Source organism: Gymnoscopelus braueri, assembly GCF_963280865.1.
Source record: "Gymnoscopelus braueri genome assembly, chromosome: 16".
NCBI lineage: Eukaryota > Metazoa > Chordata > Actinopteri > Myctophiformes > Myctophidae > Gymnoscopelus > Gymnoscopelus braueri.
Genome location: NC_137616.1, coordinates 28,972,386 through 28,995,907, shown reverse-complemented (window position 1 = coordinate 28,995,907; position 23,522 = coordinate 28,972,386). Strand labels below are relative to the sequence as shown.

General features: G+C 42.6%; 2 protein-coding genes across 5 annotated transcripts; both read right to left on the bottom strand.

Annotated features, from left to right (window-relative positions):
• Window positions 1–1,046: 1,046 nt before the first annotated feature.
• Window positions 1,047–8,138, bottom strand: hebp2 (heme binding protein 2). 2 transcript variants are annotated; one of them, XM_080453714.1, is made up of 5 exons: window positions 8,052–8,138; window positions 7,529–7,687; window positions 4,332–4,470; window positions 1,842–2,022; window positions 1,047–1,501 (listed from the first exon to the last, which is right to left on the bottom strand). In XM_080453714.1, the coding sequence occupies exons 2-5, from the start codon at window positions 7,604–7,606 to the stop codon at window positions 1,315–1,317; spliced, it is 585 nt and encodes a 194-aa protein (XP_080309840.1). In that variant the 5' UTR covers window positions 7,607–7,687; window positions 8,052–8,138; the 3' UTR covers window positions 1,047–1,314. The 2 variants fall into 2 exon arrangements, with proteins under 2 accessions (XP_080309840.1, XP_080309841.1); XM_080453715.1 differs by having other exon boundaries at window positions 7,529–7,636; window positions 8,052–8,100.
• A 493-nt stretch (window positions 8,139–8,631) lies between these two features.
• On the bottom strand, window positions 8,632–23,262 carry cmtr1 (cap methyltransferase 1). 3 transcript variants are annotated; one of them, XM_080454186.1, is made up of 24 exons: window positions 22,824–23,262; window positions 22,092–22,211; window positions 19,641–19,792; window positions 19,106–19,264; window positions 18,768–18,860; window positions 18,588–18,659; window positions 18,048–18,142; window positions 17,846–17,918; window positions 17,557–17,755; window positions 17,205–17,323; window positions 16,154–16,250; window positions 15,862–15,994; window positions 14,517–14,696; window positions 13,992–14,048; window positions 13,708–13,765; window positions 12,772–12,840; window positions 12,532–12,663; window positions 12,187–12,312; window positions 11,802–11,893; window positions 11,619–11,687; window positions 11,454–11,501; window positions 11,211–11,323; window positions 10,185–10,293; window positions 8,632–9,936 (listed from the first exon to the last, which is right to left on the bottom strand). In XM_080454186.1, exons 2-24 carry the CDS (start codon window positions 22,207–22,209, stop codon window positions 9,801–9,803), a joined length of 2,499 nt encoding a protein of 832 aa, XP_080310312.1. In that variant the 5' UTR covers window positions 22,210–22,211; window positions 22,824–23,262; the 3' UTR covers window positions 8,632–9,800. The 3 variants fall into 3 exon arrangements, with proteins under 3 accessions (XP_080310312.1, XP_080310314.1, XP_080310313.1); XM_080454188.1 differs by having other exon boundaries at window positions 17,557–17,752; XM_080454187.1 differs by having other exon boundaries at window positions 23,064–23,262.
• Window positions 23,263–23,522: the final 260 nt, after the last annotated feature.

Below are 23,522 nucleotides of genomic sequence, written 5' to 3'. Positions count from 1 at the left end.
ACGGACGGACGGACGGACAGGGGCGAAAACATACTCTCTCGCCATGCCTTTCGGCCTGACGGAGACAATAACCCTAACCCTCAACAGTGGGATAAAATCAATATGGTAACGTCTTATGCAAATGAGCCATGCGGTCGAATGTAAACAAATCGCTAGTGCAGTCTGGGTCTGTCATGACCATCATGGATGAACTTCAACCTGGTGTTCATTCATCTACATAAACGTTCGAATTTCAAATATAAAGTTTTTGACCCTGGCGAGGGTGGGAGTTGAAAGTGTGACTTCTGCCTACTATGGGGCTGCTCTATCTATAGCTCAGTCGGAAGAGCTCTTGACTTCAGACCACAAGATCATGGGTTCGAGTCCCAGCACAGGAATCTCGGCATCTGAGCAATCTGGCTCCCACGAGTGTACTATTTATTCCGCATTTTGCTGGTATCCCCTGAAACCCCTTTACTGTGTGTGTAGACTACAGGTAAACACATTTGAACATGAAGTTGATGATCAAAGTGACAGCTTCTGTAACTCACTCTCACACTCACACAGCTAGACTCCTGTAGAACCATGCTGTAAAAAGCTGCACTCAGTTCCATGTATATATTATATATCTGAAACATTTTAATAGCACCAAATGTATTGTATTCTGGTCCCTGGCACAAAATATTTCCTGATGGGGGTCCGCAGCCAAATAGGCTACATATTAATTTGGGGGTCCTTGACATGAAAAAGTTTGAGAACCACTGATCTTTTTAAACTGGAAGCGGTGACAAATGAAGCTCTTAGCAGGTTCAGCAACAAATGAAACTGTGTTTGCTACGTAGTGCCACCTAGTGGCGTTACCCTAACACACACACACACACACACACACACACACACACACACACACACACACACACACACACACACACACACACACACACACACACACACACACACACACACACACACACACACACACACACACACACACACACACACACACACACACACACACACACACACACACACATCTACTGACAACTAATGACCACCTCCACAATCAACTAAATATATTCCGCAAAGCTATCCTACTATTTTTCTGGTGCTAAAATCAGTAAAATTCCTAATTGCATTTCCTACAATTTCTTTTCATTATCATCTCAAAAGATTTTTCAAAACAATTTCAAAAAGTATCTGAAAATAGCAGATCCACAAGCTCTTTTCACTATTAAAGTGGTTAATTCACCATGTATTTTTGTACATTTGCATCCCCGGGGAGACGCCAAATGAATCTTTTGGGTCTCAGCTGAAAAACGGGAACCACTGTAAATGTCTTTACTCCTGTTCAGTCTTCTTGAGGATCCAGACCTCGTTTCTGCGGTTGGTGAGTTTGAAGGGGCTGTCATAGCCTGCTGTGTAGTAAGGCTTGTCTTTGTAGGGAACGCCGGCCTTCTGGAGACTCTCCAGGAGTTTCAGGAGCTGCTCACGCTTCATCTGCTCATTGGAGAAGCCCCCATATGTCCTGGAAGGGAAAGTGGGTATGGTTGGTATTGACTGGTATCTAAGGAATTCTAGTCCTTTGGCAACTTTTACGCTTTAGCTCTTTGTCATTTTGGAAATTAATTAGAAAAGAAAAATGAATGAGATGTTTTTGTTTGTTTCTTTTTAAATAACTGAGAAATGTTGAGGAATAATATTGCTTTGCTTAAGAGTATCTTAAATCTAAGTGAAAGTGGTACAAGAGAACATTGGATAACCCTAGTGGATAACAACTTATTGAGAGTCTTTTAGAGCTCTTTAAAAAGGTCCCTGTGACAATAATCCTAGGGACTTTGAGCCTTCTGCTCTACACTGTGCTGCACCTGGTGTAGGCTGTGAACTCGTCCCTGTTCTCCAGGAACACTTCAGGGTCACTGGGCTCAGGCGGACTGGCCTGGTGCTTCTCTGGGAGGAAGAAGGAGACCGTGAACTTAGTTTCACAGGCCGGGCCTGCTCCAGGCTCCACCAGACACGTGACAGGAGCAGTCATCTCCACACTAGCCTCTGCGGTACAAGAACACAAACATGCTGTTATGAACATGTATGGATGACACACAAGTAGGCCTGTAACTATCGATTCTTTTCTTAGCGAGGATTCTATAGATTACTTTTTCAATTAATCGAATACTTGAGAAGCACATTCATTTCTTTTTTTTAAATAGATAAAAGAAACGATTGCCGTTTTTTTATATTTCTGTGTTGTGCAAAAATAGTGGCGATAGCCGATCTACGAGCTCACAAAGGGTCACATATCTTTGAAATGTTCTGAACCTTGAATGACTTGAATATAGGAGACGATTATTAATAGATTATTTCATTAAATAAGTTAGTTCTATTAACTGTTGCACCCCATACAGACAAGAAAGCCAAATACACATGGTCCTGGTGCAGTAGGGCCCATACAGAGATAGGGGTTTAAATCTGTTACAAGACTATGTGTTTGACATTAAATCATATATCACCTATAAGCACACATTGATATTCCAGCTACTGTATCAAAAAGCCATACCTTGTAACAGCTGAACAGATGGGTGGGTATATCACCTACCATAAACATTCTGTGCTACTGACTGAGCCACAATTATAGCTACATTGTTATTCCTGATTATTTTGGCTTAATATTGCAATCATAACTAGTCATCACTAGTATTGTTAACAATGATTGTTTTTATGGAGAAATATATATAATTGTTATCATTTGTTTAAACTAAAGCCTTTGTTGCAGCTCAAATGGTATGTAATGGCCTCTATGATTTCATTGTTCCGCTATAAACCTAATTGGTTGTGCAATGCTCTAGTTATATTAAACTTAGGGCAAGGTGCAACAGCTAAGAAATAAGGTGTTTGAATTAATTGCCAAGTTTCACGATGACATCATTGTGGAGCATAAATTCACGATTTACACACAATATATGTAGACATTAATAACGCTTGTGTAAAGTACTACATAAAACAAAGGTCGAGTTTCTAATGCAGTCCAACAGCAGCAGCTGGAACATTGACGACACTTGTAGGGGGACAAAGACAAGAGAAAGTCCTAATTTTCCATTGTTTAAACAATTGAACATACACAAAACAGCTGTACAAAACTGACCGATATCAGTAGTTAACGTATTTTACTATAATTAGGTTCTAGATTAGAATGTAATCTTTTTCTGGGAGGCATCAATGCATGCATGAATGAATGAACAAAGACTCTTCTTTTAGTACTTAAAAGTAGTATGATTTTTTGGTAAAAACATAACGTTTTTTTTGTTTTTTTTTGTTAAAAAGTTAAAGCTCTACATTCAGATAGTAGCCATTGCTATAGAGTGTTTGTTCAGTAACAGGGGTCTCTCCAGCGCTTTAGTTAACAGAAAATATTTTTTTCAGGTGGGTTGACAAAATCAGCCAGTCAAGGGAGAGTACCCATTTATCAGCTTCAATTTGATAGTGTTCCAGTTCCAATTTTGTCTGGTTACTTCTTTGTGTCCTCACTTCCAATTTCACTTGTTTATCCTGTATCCTGCATGAGTTCTCTCTCCTGATTGGACAAAATTGGAATGGTGACCTGAACACACTATACACTATTGTAAAAAATAATAAAAAATATTATATATATATATATATATATATATATATATATATATATATATATATATATATATATATATATATATATATATATACACACACACACACACATACATTCATATATATCGCAATCAATCACTTTTAATGTGGAGCATGCGTGATAGTTGGTTTGACTGACGACTGAATTCAATAGATTCACAGAGCAATGAAGGCATGCAGCATTGATTGGTTTATATTTCATATATTTCATATACAGTAGTCCAGTGATTTTAAAAGTGGGGGTTCCAGGGGGTCCCCACTGAGGAACAGTTGAACCACTTTAACTCTATTTTATACTTGGGCTATTTCCGAAACATGCTGCCTAATACATATCAATTTGGGTGTCCTTGACATGAGAAGCACTGCTGTAACCGATGAGGGGGAAGAAAAGTATACTCCTCAGTGTTAATGTATCCACTTGTAACTTACAAATGGACCATTTGGTATTTATGTTGTACACTCTCACAGTTCATTTAGCTGTATGAACAGAGAGGCATAAACACTAAATAGGGAAGAGATCCTACTGTTTAGATCACTGGTTCTCAAAGTGTGGTCCGGGGACCCCAGGGGTCCCCAGCTAATGAGGCTACTTGAAAATAGCCGATCTACAAGCTCACAACGCATCGCCAATCAAAGAGCTGTGAGCTTGTAGATCTGCTACTTTTGAAGAAATATGACAAATGTTGGTTAGTGAAACTCACTGGGTTTATTGTTGCCTTGAATATAGCTAAAGAGCCTGCGGAAGCCAGTCTTCAAGGCTGCATCCCCCTCCATCCCACTCAGCGTGGTGCTCACCCATTTTGTAGCATGGTACGTCCGCACCTCATAGTCCTCCTGTCCCTAGAGAAACACACGTTTCATTTCATACAAATGTTGTAAATTAGTGCAGTGGTTCTCAAACGTTGTCATTTCAAGGACCCCTAGTTTGGTATGCATTATGTCAGTGGTTGTCAAACTTTTTTAATTTCAAGGACTCCCAAAATTCTGAGAGTGTACAAGTGGATTTATTTTGGTTCCACTTGTACGCTCTCAGAGTTACAGACATGTAAAAGGGTCTATTTGGAACCCCCTCAAGGAACCCTGAGGGTTCCGGACTCCACTTTGAGAACCACTGCATTAGGCCATGGACCCCCATTACACAGAGAGTGCACACATGTATATGTTACAGGGTGAATGGAGAACCAGGGTGATTGAAGAAGGCTCGCTCGTTTTTACCCACCCAGCAATTCTGTAGAAGAAACACTAGAGGGAGCCACAAGCCAGGCTTGTGCACAAGCACATATGGCCGCGACCACCCACACACACACAGTCACACACACACACACACACATGCGCGCGCACGCACACGCGCTCATGCTTTCAATGGACTGTTAAGATATTTTTATTGTGTTCTGCTGGCTTTTGTTTTAGTTTCTCCCTGACACACACACACACACACACACACACACACACACACACGCACACACACACACACACACACACAGTGATCCATGAAAAGAACTATTCTGTCCCTATCGGTTTACAAATCAAACGGCGCTGAGTCGACTAGTGGAGCGTCGGCCGGTCACCGCGGGCACTCGCGCCTGGAGGCGCGAGGGCGCGCTTCCTCGGCCTCAAGCTCCACTAAGTCGGCGCGCCGTGCGTGTGAACGCGTGTTCAGCGTTCCCCTCATAGATATTATGGTTCCCCTAACGTAGCTTCCTGGTTGCTATGTGGGGGGGAACAACAAAAGACAGGTCTCCGTCGGCGCATCAAAGCCCCGCCTCTCCGCGCTCTCCTTCTCCTCCTCGGAGGAGGAGGAGAAGGAGAGAAGGAGAGGACGGGACGGTTTAAAACGCGAGGAGGAGGAGGAGGAGGAGGCTCCTCTTCCTCGCGAGCCTCGCGTAATAACCCCCCGCCTCGCAGCGCCGTCCTCCTCCTCCTCCTCGCGAGCCTCGCTAATAAACCCTGTCTCGAAAAGCCCCGCCTCGCCCCGAAGGAGCCCCGTGCCTAAAAACGAGCGCTCTGTCTTCAATCACCCTGGATCTCCATTCACCCTGTGACATATACACTGAGTTACAGACCTACAGGTCTGTAACTCAGTGTATACATGTGTGCACCTACACATACAGGTCTCTAACTCAGAGAGTACAAGGGTCCTTTTGGTTCCTAACAATCATTTAGCTGGGGAGGGGACCCCCTGGAGCCCCCTTAATAGTGGGGCGGCTTAGCTCGAGATATCAGACCAATCGTTAATTTTGTTAGCGCCAAATTTGGTAGATGTGTTGATAGATATATTGGGAACAAAACTGGATATTGCGGCATTGCAAATTCACATCCTGGTGGGCGTGGCAGCCATCCATTATTACATTTTAAATTGGCTTGAGGGAGAGCCAGTTCTTCCATTACATTGAGCAGACATCTTTCCTAAATGCTTCCTGCACACTTGCTGTCTGGTCATCGTGGAGCACATCATATCATCTTCCCATGAGCTGGAGTGCATCTTCAAAGTCCTCAATCAGCGCTGCAACCTCAGGGCCTGCTACCAATCACCATGATTTAATGCCACCATGATATAATAATGTCATATATAATATGATAATGAAGTGTTGGAGATGAGATACTACAGAAGATTCATTGGTATCTCCTACACCCAACATGATGTCACCAACGAGGAAGTCCGGCAAAAGATCAGCCAAGCCATCGGCCCACATGATGACCTGCTTACCACTGTCATAAAGCGAAACTGAGGTGGTACGGACACATCACCAGATCCTCAGGCCTCGCAAAGACCATCCTCCAAGGCACCGTACAAGTGCTCCAGGAGACGAGGGAGACAAATGAAAAGATGGGAAGATAACATCGGAGAATGGACTCACTTGAAACTGAGTGAGGCAATGAGAGCTGCCGAGGACAGAGAGGGATGGAGAGAGCTGGTCAACAGACGTCTGTGGTGCCTCAACGACCCACCGGGGTTATGGAATAGGTGAAGGTGAATTAGATACTAAGAAATCGATCAACACATCTTGCGAGGGGTCCCCTCACACTTACATTACACCGCAGATCCGACTGTTATGCCCATATATGGACATCTCTGTATCTGTCAGTCATGTCCCTTTTATGCCCATATATGGAGATCCCTGATGTCATCAGTATATGGCCATACATGGGCATGCCCCCTTTTGTGCCCATATATGGAGCTGAGTGGGTTTTTTGCGCCTGATGCCATGACAACACATTGAGGTTAGACAACACACTCCATATTTGGGCGTAACTGCGATCTGCCCCCCCCCCCCCCACCGGAATAGGATAGGCCACTCCCATTTAGCCTGACGACACACACACGCACACTTGACCTTCTAGCAACATTTCAGCCTCCTAGGACAAAAACTCTAGCCATTAGAGGGTGGGTCAGGCAGCAGAACCATTTTGAAAAATGTCTGCCACTGCCACGTCCACCAGGGTGTGAATTTGCGATGCCCCAATATCCAGTTTTGTTCCCAATGGCAATATATCTATCAACACATATGCCAAATGTGGTGCTTTTATCACAAAATGAACGATAGGTTAGTTACGCCGCCCCACTATAAAGACCCCTGGTGGGGGGTCCCCGAACTGCAACTTGAGAACCACTGCCCTAGTGGTGAACGACATGATGCAATTAAGTAGTTTTAATACAACATATTTAATACAAACCTGTTCGTTCATGTTTTATAGCAGTTGAGCAGAAATTTGTAACTTATTCTATTTGTATGCACACTCTGACTGCAAGTTAGGCTAAGTTAGTTATTTTTTCTTTTTTTTTACTTATTTGTATCAGATCATGTGTCCACCTATTTATGCCGTATGTTGTAATGCACCTGGCTTGTATTGCACCTTTGGAAATGATTCTAAGTTTGTAGAGTAGACTTGTATTTACCTGACTCTCCTGTAAGGTGGTATACTTCGGACTCTGTAGTCCTGATGAAAACAGTGCTTGTCCCACCGTTTTCAGCATGTCTCTCGTTGTGCACGACGTACTCAAATACTATGTCCCAATAAAAAGTCAATGATCAACACATCACGGGTTATCTGGCCACTGCAATACAATATGTAGGGTTGGATTAATCGAGTTCAATTGGTGTTGCAAACTTACATTCAGAACTAAGCACTGACAAGATATTCTCATAATTAAAGTACGGTACAGATTAATTCAGTGATTCTCAAAGTGGGGTCCAGGGTCTCTCTGGGTTCCTTTAGGAGGGTTTAAATGGACCCTTACAAGTATGTAACTCTGACAGTGTACAAATGGAACCAAATGGAGCCGTTAGGGTTAGGTACCATTTGCACACTGTCAGGGTTAAGGGGGGGGGGGGGGGGGTCCTTGACATTTTAAAGTTTGACAAGCACTGGATTAATTTGTCATATTGTAACTTGCCGGTTGATGGATAAAATCGAATTACCTGTAAATGAATGTGTCCCGTACCGTCTATCTGCTCTGCTGCCTGCCTGTCAAATGTGTGGAACGCCTTTGTTTTGATGCTATCTCTACCGGTCACATGACATGTGTGTTACGATGGACATGTGTGTTACGAACTCGAAACGTCATTGGATGAACATACAAGCATTTCAAAATAGGAATACCCCCTTTTATAACGTCTGAAATGCCCAAAGAAACAGAAGTGAATGGTATTATTACAGTACTAAAAAGGCGAACAGACTGTCACTACTTAGGTTAATAAGCTAAAATGTTTTTATCTTTGCCTCATTGCCGTCTATTGGAATGTGAATGCACTATTTTGGCAGGGCTTTTCAGTCATCATATTGTACATTTCCATCATACATTTAATGTTTTTACATTTCCAATTCAGGACTGATGCTAATATATCATAATGTATTATGGTGAAATAATAAAATGACATGCATATTCTACATGTGGAATATTATAATTAATAGTGTTATTAGGCTGTTTTGTACATCCCAAACCACTTTACTGGGTGGAATTAGGATCAGTCCCGATTCCACCCAGTAAGTACACAAAGCAAAGTCAAAGACGTTTTGAGAATTTCTGAGCATCTCTTTTTTATTATTATCATTGATAACAAAGGAGATTGATTTCTAACTTTACAACTAAAACAAAACCACTCCTCATCTGCAACAAATGACTGACAAACAGGTTCAGAGGTCAGGCAAGGAGACGCATCAAAAACGTGAGAAGCCTGATTTATACTTCGTCGAAAGACAGAGTTGTGTACGGAGTACTGACAATAGCTGAACTATAAGCTCACAACGCGTCACAGATGCAACACATTGTGAGCTTGTAGATCAGTTACTTTCAGTATAAAACACAGTTGTACGATGGAGCATAAATTAGGCCAGAGGAGTTGTGGATCGAAATGAAATCAAGCCTTTTGAAAATGTCATATCACCATAAACCCATACACGCTCACTTCAGGGCAACTTGGTTATGGATGAATGTTGGTAATGTTAAGATGTTACACTTAGACCTCAGCTACAGAGAGAGCAGACAGGTGGAGAATGGAGAATAGTGGTACAAAGCAAACCAGTTACACATGAGAGGACGGCATGGGACAGATAAAGTCTCATCTCGAAGCAGTGGATGAGGAAAGCAGCCATGCTCGGGACCAGGGCAAGTCAAGCAAGTCTGTAGAGTGAAGTTGTGTGTAGATAGATACTGTATTTATGTATAGTGTGAAGCCACATTGGACACTCTAACCAGTAGTATTAATCTGCCGTCGGTTTAATATCTGTCTCTAATTAAAAATACAAACCCGTAGAGAGACATGATTTGGGGGACCATAAGAAAAGCAAACATGGACAGGATTCAGGGGACCATAAGAAAAGCAAACAGGAACAGGATGTGGGGGACCATAAGAAAAGCAAATGGGGACATGCATTCCAACATAATGGCAATGGCTGTCTGTCTAGTGTTGAACTCTCTTATGTGCCGACGGCCTTCTGTACATTCTAATTCGTAAAGCCTAGAGGTGACAGAAATGGAGAACGAGAAAGTTGTCTATCCAAGGCTTAGGGGGACTTCTCAAAAGACACAGCCAGAGACACAGCTCTGCAAACCATTCCTCGTCTTGGCTCCAAACGTTTCAGGACGATCCAGAATCAATCGTTACTCTGAGCCAACACGACACATTCTGTACGTATTGTACTGGTTCGCTTGGGATTGCGAGGGTCGCTCAGGGCTGGTACTTCTGGCGAATGAAGGAGAGCACATCGTCTTTGGACAGTTTCCCTTTATCCATCCGTGTCTGGGAGTCGTGAACTACAACCCCGTCTACCCAGGCCCAGAAGAGGCGCTCTGAGTGGCAGACGCTGAGGGAAAAAACACATACAGAAATAAAGGCAAAGGATCATCAGAGCAAAGGTCAGATATGATTATTATTATATATATCATTAACTAGCTGTTTAATTATGATCTTATGCTGCACTCGCCTAACCCTCATGGCCACAAATGATTGAAATTTGATTAATATGAACATTTCTAGATAAATCTCAAAAGGAGTAAATTAAATATTTTATGAAAAACAGACAACTATTTGAGCAGAGTTTGTGATACGTACTGAAAGGGAGCAACAGCACTGGGGTGCAGGTCATAGGTGGACTCCTTGGTTATCTTATTGAAGAAGAATTTCTTCTTAGAGTTCTTGCTGTAAGCCATAGTCCAGGGTTCTAATGGACAGAGGAGGTATAAAATGCTGGTTAATGCTGTTGACAGACATTACTAATCAAAACATTCATACAAGTAGTCGCACTCCACAACTCTACACAAACACGCATCCACAGAATGTAAATGTGATATTTGCTAAATACAATTTAATTTTACAGTCAACTTGATTATGATTTTTTTGGCCCCTTTCCTCAAGAGGATGAGAACGTGTTAGCTTCTAACAGCGTCAAACACTGTAACCAAGAAAGTGTGCACACTGCACAGAAACTTTTCAACACTTAGTTCCGACAGGAAACACTCATTTCTTTAGTTACACAGTAAATTGTTACCCTGGATGGGTAACGATGCAGCTGTAAAGCCCATAAACGGGGGTCAGACTTGGCTTGTATCCCCAGAGGTGAGTGTGTGACTGTTAAAATGAATTTGAATCAAGCTTGTTTATAGAACTTATGAATAAGTATAGTTTCCTTTGATTATGATTTTCTATTATACTGAATATTTTTATCTGAATAGTTCTATCTACCAGATCCCTGAAGTGCTTGTAGGCAAAAGAAAATGAATTATTGAATCGACATCAGAGCTGTCTTTCTCTTCATTGAAGTCAACTAGCTGTCAGCTGTCAACACAACGCAGAAACTATTGGCTGTCACCACTGTCAGTGATATACAAGAGATTCAACAAGGGTGTTATAAACTCTTTAGTCTAGTAGATTATTGACCCCAGTTACACTAGCTGTCAGCTGAAAACATTGTAGCAGGACTTTTGAGTGTCCTGCCAGAACTAGTAGGGAAATATCCATCCATCCACACACACACACACACACACACACACACACACACACACACACACACACACACACACACACACACACACACACACACACACACACACACACACACACACACACACACAAACCAACCATTGACAGTTTTGACGATGTAAAGGCCTGTGGGAAGGAAGTGTCTGTCGTCTCTGCCAGTGTAGGACAGACGAGGTACTCCTCCTGAGCTCTTAGTCACCTTCATCTCCAGTCTTGGTGAAGAAGACCAAACCAACAAGAAGAAGACGACATGGTTATGTCCCCATCCTCACCTCTAGGCTCATTTCCAGTATGAAGCTCAGTGAGATCTCGGTCTATGCATGACATCTCTCATCATCATACCTGACAAAGATCTTCTCCATCTCTTCCAGTCTGTACACCTCCTTCACTCTAGGTTATGAAAGAAAGGAGATAAAATGGCAAAATCTTTTAGTTCATGGAATTTTCAACAATTGCAGGAACCCTACAGAGTGATGTTAAAACAGTGGATTTATTTATTTATTTTACCTGATAGGGTTCATGTCTGGTCTGCTGGGTTTAGACACGGCCTTGACAAACTTCTCAGCCATCTGGATCCTTAAAAAAAATGGCCATCATTTGTTTGGTTGTGTGGTCACTGGTCAGTGAGTCTAAAGTTAGCTAAAATGCTTGTAAAGATTTGGGATCTCTACGTCCCACTGTCTTTTTTACCTTTGGTTGAAGTGCTGCTCTCTGACATCGGTGCCGTTGAGTACTAGAGCATCCAGTACGTGTACTGCGTTGATCCTTCGTTGGGCCTTGCCCTGGGGAGCAAACAGGTTACACATGAAGAAACACAGCCAGCTGCAATTGCAGGGTCAACTATTACTGAGTATAACTCAGTAATAGTCAAAACCATTCCTGTGATTCTACTGTATTATCGTCCAATATACTAGAGTATATTATCATCCAGCATGTTCCAATAACAGGGGCATGCTGGGTACAGAAATCTAGCCAGGCATTAAAAGGCTTTGATTCTCTTAAGTACTTTTCCACAACTGGTTACCGTGTCATATATATTCCTACCTACATTACATTTCCTGCACTCTCATCTCACCTCTCCCTTAAGCTCCTGGACAATTTCTACACTCAGCAAGGTCTCTCGGGGCAGCTCCAGCTTAAAGCTCTCAAGCTTCTTCCAGCGCAGAGGCATCTTACCATCCCACGTGTAGATCTGGGATTTCTGTACCAGGTAAAACATAAGAGGAGAGGGAATGGACAGAAACATCAGAAGAAAAGACTGGGTAAAATGAGAGTAAAATGGACAGTTACATACATTGGTGTCATTATTTGGTATTTGCTGCATTAACTTTATTTTCTTTTTAATCAAAAGCTTTTATTAAAGCAAAAATCTAAAAACAAGAAAAAAAAAACATGTCTTTTTGTGCCTATTAGGACTCACCCCAAGTGCTAGCAGGAAGATCTGTTCACCTCCTCCCACAATGCAGCGGTAGTCCAGGACGTGATGGATCTTCTCTAGCGTACTGGAGTTGAGAGGGCCGATCTTACTCTGGAACAACTCTACATCTGAACCCTGACATGGAAATTATGTACTATTTAAGCCAACAGCTCGCAGTTACAGCATCATTGCTGAGGTAACTCAAAAAAATATATATAATGCAATATCAGATGACAGACTGACCTTGATCAGCTCAAAGAATTTATTCTTGGGGTCTGAGGAGGCAGGAGTCACTCTGGCTTTATCAGGGACCTAGAAAAGGAGACATGCACAAATTGTACATAAGAGCTACACCGAGAGATACACTTGTGCTCAGCAGAGCACAGACTTCAGTCAAGGACAGGTGACAGTTTGTTTATAAGGTTGGTCAGTCACTGATGAGGGATTAACACATTGAGTGCCAGGGTCTTTTTAAAACAGGGTACAGTCGGTGCCTGGATTTTTAACAATTTTTGAACCTTTTTCAAGTAGTCACAAAATATTTTCAGTGATCACCGTCCTCAAGGTGATCCCCTCATTACACACATAGAGGTCTCGTACAATCGGGGGGAAAAAATGTAAAACATTAGGTAATCCGTTCCATAGTTGCAGCCAGTTGAAAATAGTCAAAAATACATATTTTAGAAAAAAAGTACACAGGAGCCGAGATACAGGCTTTTGAAGTCATAAGTTAACCAGGAAGTGGATTGGAGTCTAAATCTTCGAAAAATGATATCTCCTGGTGCTGAGAAGAAAAAAATATTTTTTCATAACCGTTTTTGGCACACAACGCATGGCTTCTCAAAAACGGTCCGGACCGTTTTTGGCACTCAATGTGTTAATTGTGTCTGAATTGTGGGCTGAATAGTGGTGCTTCTGGTGTTACATTTCCTTTTGGCCAATATAACTTCATGATGCATTATTGAGTACTGACACTCCTTTGGCTGGAAATGGACAACAAAATGGTGTGAATCAGTTTTTCCTGGGCCCAGGACCAAACTTTCCACCAAGAATTTCCTGCAGTGGTATTTAGCCTGGAATATGTAGCAAAAATGAGCTTCTGTTATAGGGCATGTTCAGGGTAGTATAACTATTATAGTGGTTGGTGTTACTTGTGTTTTTTCCCAGTTTCCCACTCACCCCCCAAAGCTTAAAACATTCCTTCCTGACGTCAGCTTGCCTGGTCTCAGAGAGGGCCCTGGAAAAACAAAGCAATCAATTATAAAATCAATTAAAACACAACGTCACATTATTATATCTCACACACACACACACACACACACACACACACACACACACACACACACACACACACACACACACACACACACACACACACACACACACACACACACACACACACACACACACACACACAGCGTAAAATTAAAAAAAGGTCAAGTAAGTGAAATAGAACAACTCACGGGTCTAAGACATAGGCATGAATCTTAGCCAAGGCCTTGATCTGGACGACACAGTGGCTGCAAGAGACACAATATCCCACATCAGTGACTGACCAAGTGAGAACTAAAGCTTCTCTGGAGTTAGGGCTGGGCAATTAACCAAAAATGTATCGACACCGACATTGAGAACCAATAACTGACTTCATCTTGCTCATGTACGTTAATCAGAATGATCGAATAGATTTTTTTAAATTTAGAACAGACTAATCGACTAAATCCATTCGTCATTCGCCACAAAAGCCCTGTTTTATACTTCGTTGTACAATGGTGGCGTGTAAAAATAGCACAAATAGCCGATCTACAACCTCACAGCGTGTCACACCGCTAAGCGTTGTAACCTTGTAGATCTGCTGTTTTAGCTATTTTTACATTTATTTTATAAACGCTTATTAATCGTAAATCGAGGCAAAAGTTTGAAATAATCGTGACATTTACTTGAAGTCATATGGCCCAGCCCTACTCTGAGCGTTCAAGACACATCCCTACCTCTCGTTGGAGTTGACCATGTGCTGATAGAAGTCTGTGTCCTCCTTGATAAGGCTCAGAGGCACCACCTCCATAACGTCGTTTTCTGAGTTCTTCAGATGGTTGAGTTTCAGGTTTACTCTGAACATGTAATCCCTCACAAATTCGGAGCCGGGCTTCAGTCCGCGGCACACTATGTACCTATTGGACGAAAACAGTGTGTGTTGTTTTATTCATGTACTGCATACAATGGTCTGTAAGAATGAAATGTTTATTCAAAGCAAAAGCCTCCACAACAAACACAATACAAATGTGTAATACAAATGACCAACATTGGCTCTAACATAAAACATAACAAGTCTAAAGGTCTAAAAGCACTGCTAGCTGCCTGTAAAGGTTGTCTACTCCTTACATTTTCCTGGCAATCTGCCATGATGATTTTAATAGCTTGACATTTGGCCTAAAGATGACGCTAGGGGAAGCATGGCATCACCATAATCAGTAGGGTTCATCATCCAGAGTGTATGAATGTACTAAACATGTTTTGAGGCAATCTGTCCATTAGATTTTGATATATAGTGTGCAGTTGAACATGTTGTCATGATACTGAATTTCTAAACTTTGATTCGATATCTTGCAAAATATCAATATTTGATACCATTTTTTATACCACGGGGGAAAATAACACTGAGGGCATTATATTTTTTTTTAATCAAAGGCTGTGTGTTGTTTACTGTATATTACAGATTGGTTCTAATCTTATCTCTGGTACTGTAAGAGAAATATCACCCTTTTTAAATACACATTTGTATTTTTCTCTTTAGATCAGGCCTGTAAAAATCACTAAATTAACTAATCTCTGAAATTTAAATTAATTGTACTGTGAGTGTGTGTCTCAAAAAAAGTCTGTAGCATCAAGCTACAAACAGCGCTCAACTACTGCTATCTTTGTCAACCAAAATGGTCACGGAGGATATGCTTTTGCCCAATGCCCCCTTTAATGAGCTTCTGAGCATAATGAGCTTCTGAGCTTACACATCTGGAGCAAATTAATTCACAAGCGGCACGCATTCAGCAGTGCTGACAAAAGAGCGGCGATACACACTCAGCCAGCTGACTGAATGAGAGGCCGGCGAGGCGGGCGGGGCTATTAGCCTACGTGAACACACACCGACTGCAACAGTGTATGCGTCTCTCAACCGCTCTCAACTCACTTGTGAGAGATGGGGGGAGCATACCGATAAATGATTTTTCTTTTGACAACACTAATGTACAGTATAAAGTGTGTTCATTTGTGTCTGCGTAAGGAGTTAAGATAGGATTGCATACACGCACGTACAGGCATTGGGCATTCACAAAGCCTTACCTCTCGGAGTTGGCAGGCCTGCTGGTGAGGGGCTTGAAGAGGGAGATCCTGTCGAAAGAGAGGTAGAGCAGGTAGACCAGGCCCACACAGAAGGGAGTGAACAGGTCAAAGGTCTTACACACAAAATGGCCACCTGGGGGAGACAAACGCCACTGCTGTGACTCAGTAGTCTGGCATTAATCAGCTAACATCAATATTGCATACAAAGACTAATAGCATGAATGACACAGGAAAAAGCTGGCAAGATGGACACAAATAGTTTTGCACATAGACAAACTTCAGACGTGTGTACCTGTCCTCAGTGTAGACATGGCGGTGAGGAACTGACAGAGCAACAACTGTTTGCTCAGGATCTCCTGAATGTTCTCCTGGCCCTCCACTGAGAAGCCCTACAAACCATAGCACAGACACACACTTATCACAAATGTGTCTGAATTGTCTAAATCAGTAGTTCTAAAAAATATGTATTTAACCCATTAAGACCTGAGGCGATTCTTAACTGATTCACTGCCAATCACGTAGATCTACGCGAACCTATTTAAAGCCGCCACGTGCCAATCGCGTAGATCTACGTGAACTTTCCAATTTGACCCAAAGAGCAAGGAGATATGATTTTTCGAAGATCTAGACTCCTAGCCACTTCCTTGTTAACTTCCTTGTACTCCTGAGTACTTTTTTTTTTTCAATGAAAAATCTCTGGCACTGGCTAAAAAAATATGAAAATACCTCTGGCAGTTAATGGGTGAAAAATGTTTTCTAAATCCTAACAGTTTTTTGAAAAAAATCAAAACAAAAAAATTCCAATATTTTTCAAAAATAGCAGATCTAGCACCGAGTGCCGCGCTACGAGCTTGTATATCTGCTGTTTATGAATAGCCAAAGAAATCTAAAGTGACACAGATGCGTTCCAGGTCTTAATGGGTTAAAGGACCCCCATAACTCTGAGCGTACAAATGGAACCAAATGGACCCGTTCCATTTGTACACTCTCAAAGAGTTACAGACCTGAACCCTGAGGGTCCCGGGAGACCCTACTTTCAGAACCCACTGTTCTAAATGTATATTTTGGTGTTAATCTAACCTCATATCCTCGTCTAACATCATATTCCCTTTATATGGAGAGATCAGGGCATGGTATGCTAAAAAAAACTGCTAGTGATTAAGCATGATCTGGATTCACCAACATCATTTTTGTGTACACATTTCCAGCACCAAGTAAGATCATTTCTACGCACATATTAGTGAATGAAGTCCAATGACTTGAATACCCTTTCCCTCAGAGTTTTAAGACATAGAATGGTTGAAGTAGACTTTGGAAGTTGGTGCATTTTGAGATGGGCGTACCCCATCAGCCATGAGGAAATGGAGCCCTCTCCTCTCTGTGCTCTCCAGGACAAAGTTCCGGAAGGCGCTCACATTCTCTGGCAGTGTGATGTCTCCATCCCCATCCACCCCGCCTTCACCTAGGACACGCAGAGTGGACAGAATTTAGACAAGATTGAGGACACTTCTTTGTTCAACAATTAGGTTTCTGTGGATATATATGTACATACATAACTCTTACATAAGATTATATGACACATATAGCAGTAATAGGCCTAAACTATCGAAGCAGTGTGTAAAACGCTGTGACCTACAGGCCATGTCTGCCCAACTCCCCGACCAGCCACCCCTCCACTGCCAAACAGCTGTGTACCGTAGTAAGGCTCAAAGAGTTCACTGGGTGCTGCATAGAAGTCTTCCAGTTTGAAATCGCAGGGGCCCTTTAGTGTCATGCCGAAGCCCTTGGCATGCCAGCGCCTCTTCCACAGTATGTACTCAGAGAAGCCCCCAGGCCCCGCACACACGTCACCAAAGTACAGCAGCTCACCCTCGCGATCCTTCGTCAGAGACTTCTGTGGGGTAAGAGAATCATAATCTTTTACAACTGCATAATTTTACCTTCACCCAAGAAAGTGGATACGTATTATTAGAAGTGAACTCACCCCTTGTGAATCCTTTGGGTTGGTGAACATGTTGTCAAAACAATGGTCCATGTTGGCCATTTTCATCGCTGCCCTAAATGCGATTGATGCAAAATATTTCGGTTACAGAATACCTCCGAGGAAGGATGCAGGCCAGGCTATTGCAAACTGCTTTGTAAGTATGTATGTAAGAGGTAAATGCTGTGTTTTATTGAGGACTTACCTGTTAAGGAAGAAGCCTCCTCTGATGGTCTCGTAGGGGTTAGAGCGTGTCCGTGCTCTCCTCATCTCCTCACCCTCCAGGTCATCAAACACTGTCTGAACACAACAAACACACATGGTGAGATGTTTTATCTTTATTTTATATTTTAAGATTCCTGGTGGAGATACTGAGTGTTATTGGTCAGTGTTACTGGCCAGCATTGACATGGTACCCTGTGGTTCCCACCAACAACCAGGAACCTGCTAAATACATACACTAGTGTGTTGTGTTGTTTTCTTTTCATTTCATAGAATAGTAGAGCAAAGGGAAACTAGTGGTGGAGATGGGAGAGAACATGCAACACAGGTCTCCAGCCAAACCAGGAACATTAGGACCATGTGGTCAACTTGTGTATGTGTTTTTAACTTTCAAATAAACCAAACAATCTGGTGTGCTACAGCACTATGTTGTGGAAAGCAATTTCTGTTTTTCTAATGCTGCTAAATAGTGCTAATGTATTGTGTTGCCGTGTGCTACGACTTTGTTTTCTTTCCTACTCACCTTGCATCTAAGAAGGGTGTGCAGGAGGTCTTCAGTACAAAACTCTGTCTCATCCTCAATCTTTAATTTCCTCTGCAAGTATTAAGCAAACAAAGAATGATAATTCAAAGATGTAAAATGAATATTCACTGGTGAATACACAACATAAGGTCTAAGAGTGTGGGTGTGTGGGGGGTGTACCGGTCCCAATTCCATCCAGTCCTTCAGCTCATCTGCATCTGGGATCTCAGTGGAACATTCTGGGAACCAATCAACTTTCTCCACAGCACTTGGCTGGAAAAACAAACGATAGAGAGAGAGAGACGGGGGGGACGGGGGGGAACGGCAGCAGAGAAAAAGAAAAATATACAAAAATTAAGAAAGCCAAAAGAAAAACACATTAAATGCTAGTTCATCGATATAGTTTAATATCACCACTGACTCAGGGCATCATGGCTGCGTTCTCTGATGATAAATGTATTGTAAACAATGTGCTTTGAAATGTGGTAGAGAGGGGTCATTATTGCTGTTCTACATACCTCGGGTTCGTCCTGCCAGTCGACATTGAGCTCCCCCTGGAAGCCCTGCAGTGTGAGGCCCAGACCTCTCCTCCCTCGCTGTGTGGAGGCCTCAATGATCTCCTTGCGCCCTTGACCATGCTTTCCCAGACCCTCGCCCTCACGGAAACCCATCTTGGCCTAAGGGGTGAAGTTGGCAAAGTGCAAGAGATTAGGGGACTGAGTGAGGAAAGGTCTTTTCACCTATGATGAATATTATATTTCATAATGCACAGTAAAATCTTCAGTACATTTGGGTCCATTTCTGAACTGTCAGAGTTACAGTAAATTACCACTCAGCCAAAAACTTCACAATACTTATTTTTTCTTTTTCTCCCACAATACAGTTATTTTAGAGTATATAATATAAACCCACATACATTTTTATGTTTTGGGCATATCGTTATAGGTGAACATTTTCATTTTCATTGGTTGGAGTGTATGCGCAACGGAGAGACAAATTCAAAGACAATTCATACAGCATGGTCTAAATTGGGGGAGGATTTCAGTACAGTACCATAAGTTTCTGTGACACGCTGTTGTACATGCCGAACTTTGAGGCTCCCTCAGTGGAGGAGTCCATGGTGGGGAGGCTGTGGGATGTGTTGGACATGGAGAAGCCTGGTCTGTGGTCCTCCTGGTCACTGTGGGAGTCACTTTGGCTGGAGTCTGCAGGACGACATGGAAATGACACACACACACACACACACACACACACACACACACACACACACACACACACACACACACACACACACACACAAGGAGAGGAGACACACGCAAACAAAAACAAAAAGTAAACAAAACATTACCTGACTTTCTAGGGAGGACCACAAGAATCCCTGTACCATACAAACGCTTCCCATTCATGGCCTTTAATGCAATCTTGGCCTTGTTAAGTATCTCAAATGTAATGTAAGCATAGAACTGGGACTTCAGGCCCTTTCTCTTTATGTGCCCTCCCGTGTTGTGGAGTCATCGAGGTGGCACTGCAAGTGGTAGTGCTGCATTTGTACTCACCTAATAATACATTGCTGAGACTTGGGCTCAGCTTATTGTCATCTAGTTTCATATCCATTTTAAAGTTCTGACAGAAAACGTGTGTTTAGTAATCTCCTTTTCCACGAGCTTGACACGGACTACATTCTCTGCGGAATGGGGCCTGAAATGATTGCAGGACTGAACATTATGTAAACTTCCTCCAGTGAGCACATAGGTATGGGGCAAACAATTGACAGGTGCGTTGCGATTGGTGCGGGGTAATAGACCCCTTATCAGATGACGTCACACTGATAAGAACCAGTTTGCGATGCAATGGAAAAGTCACTGCACTCCTGTGTGTAAAAATACATCCAATCAAACTTTCAGATGCTGTTTTCCTCCCAGTGTGGAGGAAGAATGCTTAGGATTTTTACTGTGATCTCTCGCTCTTGAAATATATAATCCTTGGTTTCTGTTGTGTGTAAACAATAATCTAAACCGCACTCTATGATCACGGCTGCAGCCCATCAAGCCTAATTTATGCTCCGTCCTGCGAAGGCGTCATGCACAGAGAACGGCCGAGAATAGCAGACCTCCAAGCTCACAACTAGCTAAGTATATATGTCTCGCTAGGGCGTACCTCACCAGCCAAAACACAAGAGGAAGTTGAATGAAATGAAACCAGCGCTCCCAAAACAACAGGTTTGTCGATCTGTTGGGAATTGATTACATGACACAGTCACCTGTGCGTCATGTCTCAATGTTTGTAAACAAATAATTGGTCTATAATCTACCATACAGATTGGTCAAAACATATTGTTTTATTCACTAAAAAGTTCTGGATTGCTGCTATAAATATGTAGCCTGGTAAACCCTCCCTCCAGAAATCTCATTTCCATTTGATTCCAGGAATGGAAATGAGATTTCCGGAGGGAGGGTTTACCAGGCTAATAAATATGCCCCCCTTCTTCTCTTTCTCCTTTCTGGAAATAACAAAGATGATGGAGCTTGCACAAAAACTAATTTCACCCACTTTTTTTATACCTGTAAACCTGTGATGTGACAATAAAACTAATTTCTTTTTTTTTAATCCCGCGATTTTGTAACCCTTTTTTTTCACCCGGTGCCAATTTTCTAAGTGATCCTGGGCGCTACACTCCCCCCACCAGCCTAGGGAGCCCAGGGCCGAGCTCATGCCTCCTTCAATGCATGAGAGCCAACTGACCTTCTTGTCACCTGACAGGGTGAAGTTTCTCCGGTTGAGCGTAGCGCGTGGAAGGAACACGTTATTCCAACCAGTTCCCTTCCCCTCCCCGCCCCGGCTGTCATGGGGGAGGTGGTATAGCGACCAGGATTAATTACTACATGTTTTTGTGAGGGTATTAACTACTCTAGGAGACACGGGGAGAACATGCAAACTCCACACAGAGTAGGCCCTTTTGCCAACCCCACCTAGGGTATGGGCGCTGAATCAGCATCCTCTCCATGCCGCGGAGGAGAGGACATGCCCCCAGTGCCCACAGCGTCCCCGGCGGGAATCGAACCCAGGACCTTCTAGCGTAGCGCGTGGAAGGAACACGTTATTCCAATGAGTTCCCTTCCCCTCCCCGCCCCGGCTGTCATGGGGGAGGTGGTATAGCGACCAGGATTAATTACTACATGTTTTTTGTGAGGGTATTAACTACCCTAGGAGACACGGGGAGAACATGTATACTCCACACAGAGTAGGCCCTTTTGCCAACCCCACCTAGGGTAAGGGCGCTGAATCAGTGTCCTCTTCTCCGCGGAATCAGCGCCGCGGAGGAGAGGACATGCCCCCAGTGCCCACAGCATCCCCGGCGGCAATCGAACCCAGGACCTTCTAGCTGTGAGGCGACAGCGCTAACGACTGTGCCACCGTGCCCCCCGTAATAAAATAAATAAAACTGATTCTTGCTCACTGCCTGGCTCACTTTTGTCTTTGGTATATACATTGGTTTTGTCTTACCTTGGCTGGCTGATTGCCGAGGTGAGTCCGGTGACTCTTCATCTGAACTGCCATCATCACACCGCTTCTTAGCCCCCAGCAGGGGCATTGAAGCCCCCTCAGCTTTCCTCTTCATCATGGCTGAAAGCAAGATGGGTAACACCAATTGAATGAGGTACAACAGCACGAAGAGGATGCAAGAGAAGACACAGTACAGTACAACAAAACTGTGTCAAAATAGATGACTTAATTTTAATATTAGATGGAACAGTGGAGTGCACCTTCTTGTAACATCAAAACCCAACAACAAAATGTTGCCATAACAATATTAATGACTATTGTCTCTAGTTTGAAGGCAGTGGAAATACCAATCTAGAGACAAATAAATAGATTGGGGCTTTCAGATTAGATTTTTTGCCTTGAGCTTCTCTCAAATCACAGCCAAATTTGGACATATGTAAATGGAGGAGTCAAACGGATTTCAAATATATAATACAAATAAATAATAATTAAGCAAACTACAACAAAGATATTATGTTCAGTGGATGCGTGATTCGGTGATTATATAACACTGCATGCATTGTGCACTCAATAATAAACTGGCAGGAGCACAGATTAGATAATAAGAATAATAGCACAAGAGTGGTGTCAGTTTCCATGCCTCATGTATTCATGTCGAAATGTAGCAGACAGTGGTCAGAGAGACTTAAGACACGTTAATATGATCTCTGGAGATAATATTCTAATATTTACCTCTTGTTTATTGTAGTTATCAATATGCAGCTACTCTAGTTATGGGTCATATGGGCCCATAACCACAGTCCAGGATATACTTTCCGACCAAAACACTCAATTCTTCACTTGGAATATTAACTAACAATGGGTGTGTTTCACTTTCCTCGCTAGTTGTCAGAAACGAAACTGAGCGAAGAGAGACTGCGCAGCAACAAGCACTGCTAGCACAGCTAGCTGTTAGCTAGTTGTTTTTATTACCAGCTTCGTGTGCAACTAATATTCTCCTTTGGGAGAAAAACAAGCGACATTCCGTCGACAGAAATCATATCCGTGTATTCATCCAGATTTTCCAGTCGCGGTTTTTATTAACAAGCAAAGAAAAAACATGAAATGTGTTTGTTTATTTAATTCAGCAGTAACCCCGCGTTCTATTTCGGAATCCTCGGTGATACGGTGGTCCTTCGATTCGCACTGGCGCAGCTCAATGACGTTTTTTGGTCGATGGAATGAATGGCTGTTCAAACGGATGCCTTTGTGTAAAAGACAAGTTGCTGATGACATAATACGTTTTGAAGCGGTGCAAAATTAGCCTGGTAAACACCCCCTCCCTCCGGAAATCTCATGCATTGCATTGCATTTGGTTGCAAGTACGCTGTGAAACAAAACGTGTGTCGCAAGCTTCTTCCATTTGACGGAGTGAGGTTAGTGCAAAATAAG

Bases quoted from the DNA above. Each gene is read 5' to 3' on its own strand.
- cmtr1 (XM_080454186.1), bottom strand. From the start codon at position 22,209: ATGATGAAGAGGAAAGCTGAGGGGGCTTCAATGCCCCTGCTGGGGGCT. The intron at 11,688-11,801 runs GTAAAAAAGACA...ATTTTTTTTAAG, and splicing joins GAGCAGCACTTCAACCAAAG to GATCCAGATGGCTGAGAAGT. The intron at 9,937-10,184 runs GTACGTATCACA...TTTTTCCCTCAG, and splicing joins AGTGCTGTTGCTCCCTTTCA to CGTCTGCCACTCAGAGCGCC.
- hebp2 (XM_080453714.1), bottom strand. From the start codon at position 7,606: ATGCTGAAAACGGTGGGACAAGCACTGTTTTCATCAGGACTACAGAGT. The intron at 4,471-7,528 runs GTAAATACAAGT...GTGTTTCTCTAG, and splicing joins CCACCTTACAGGAGAGTCAG to GGACAGGAGGACTATGAGGT. The intron at 2,023-4,331 runs GTGAGTTTCACT...CTTGTACCGCAG, and splicing joins TCAAGGCAACAATAAACCCA to AGGCTAGTGTGGAGATGACT.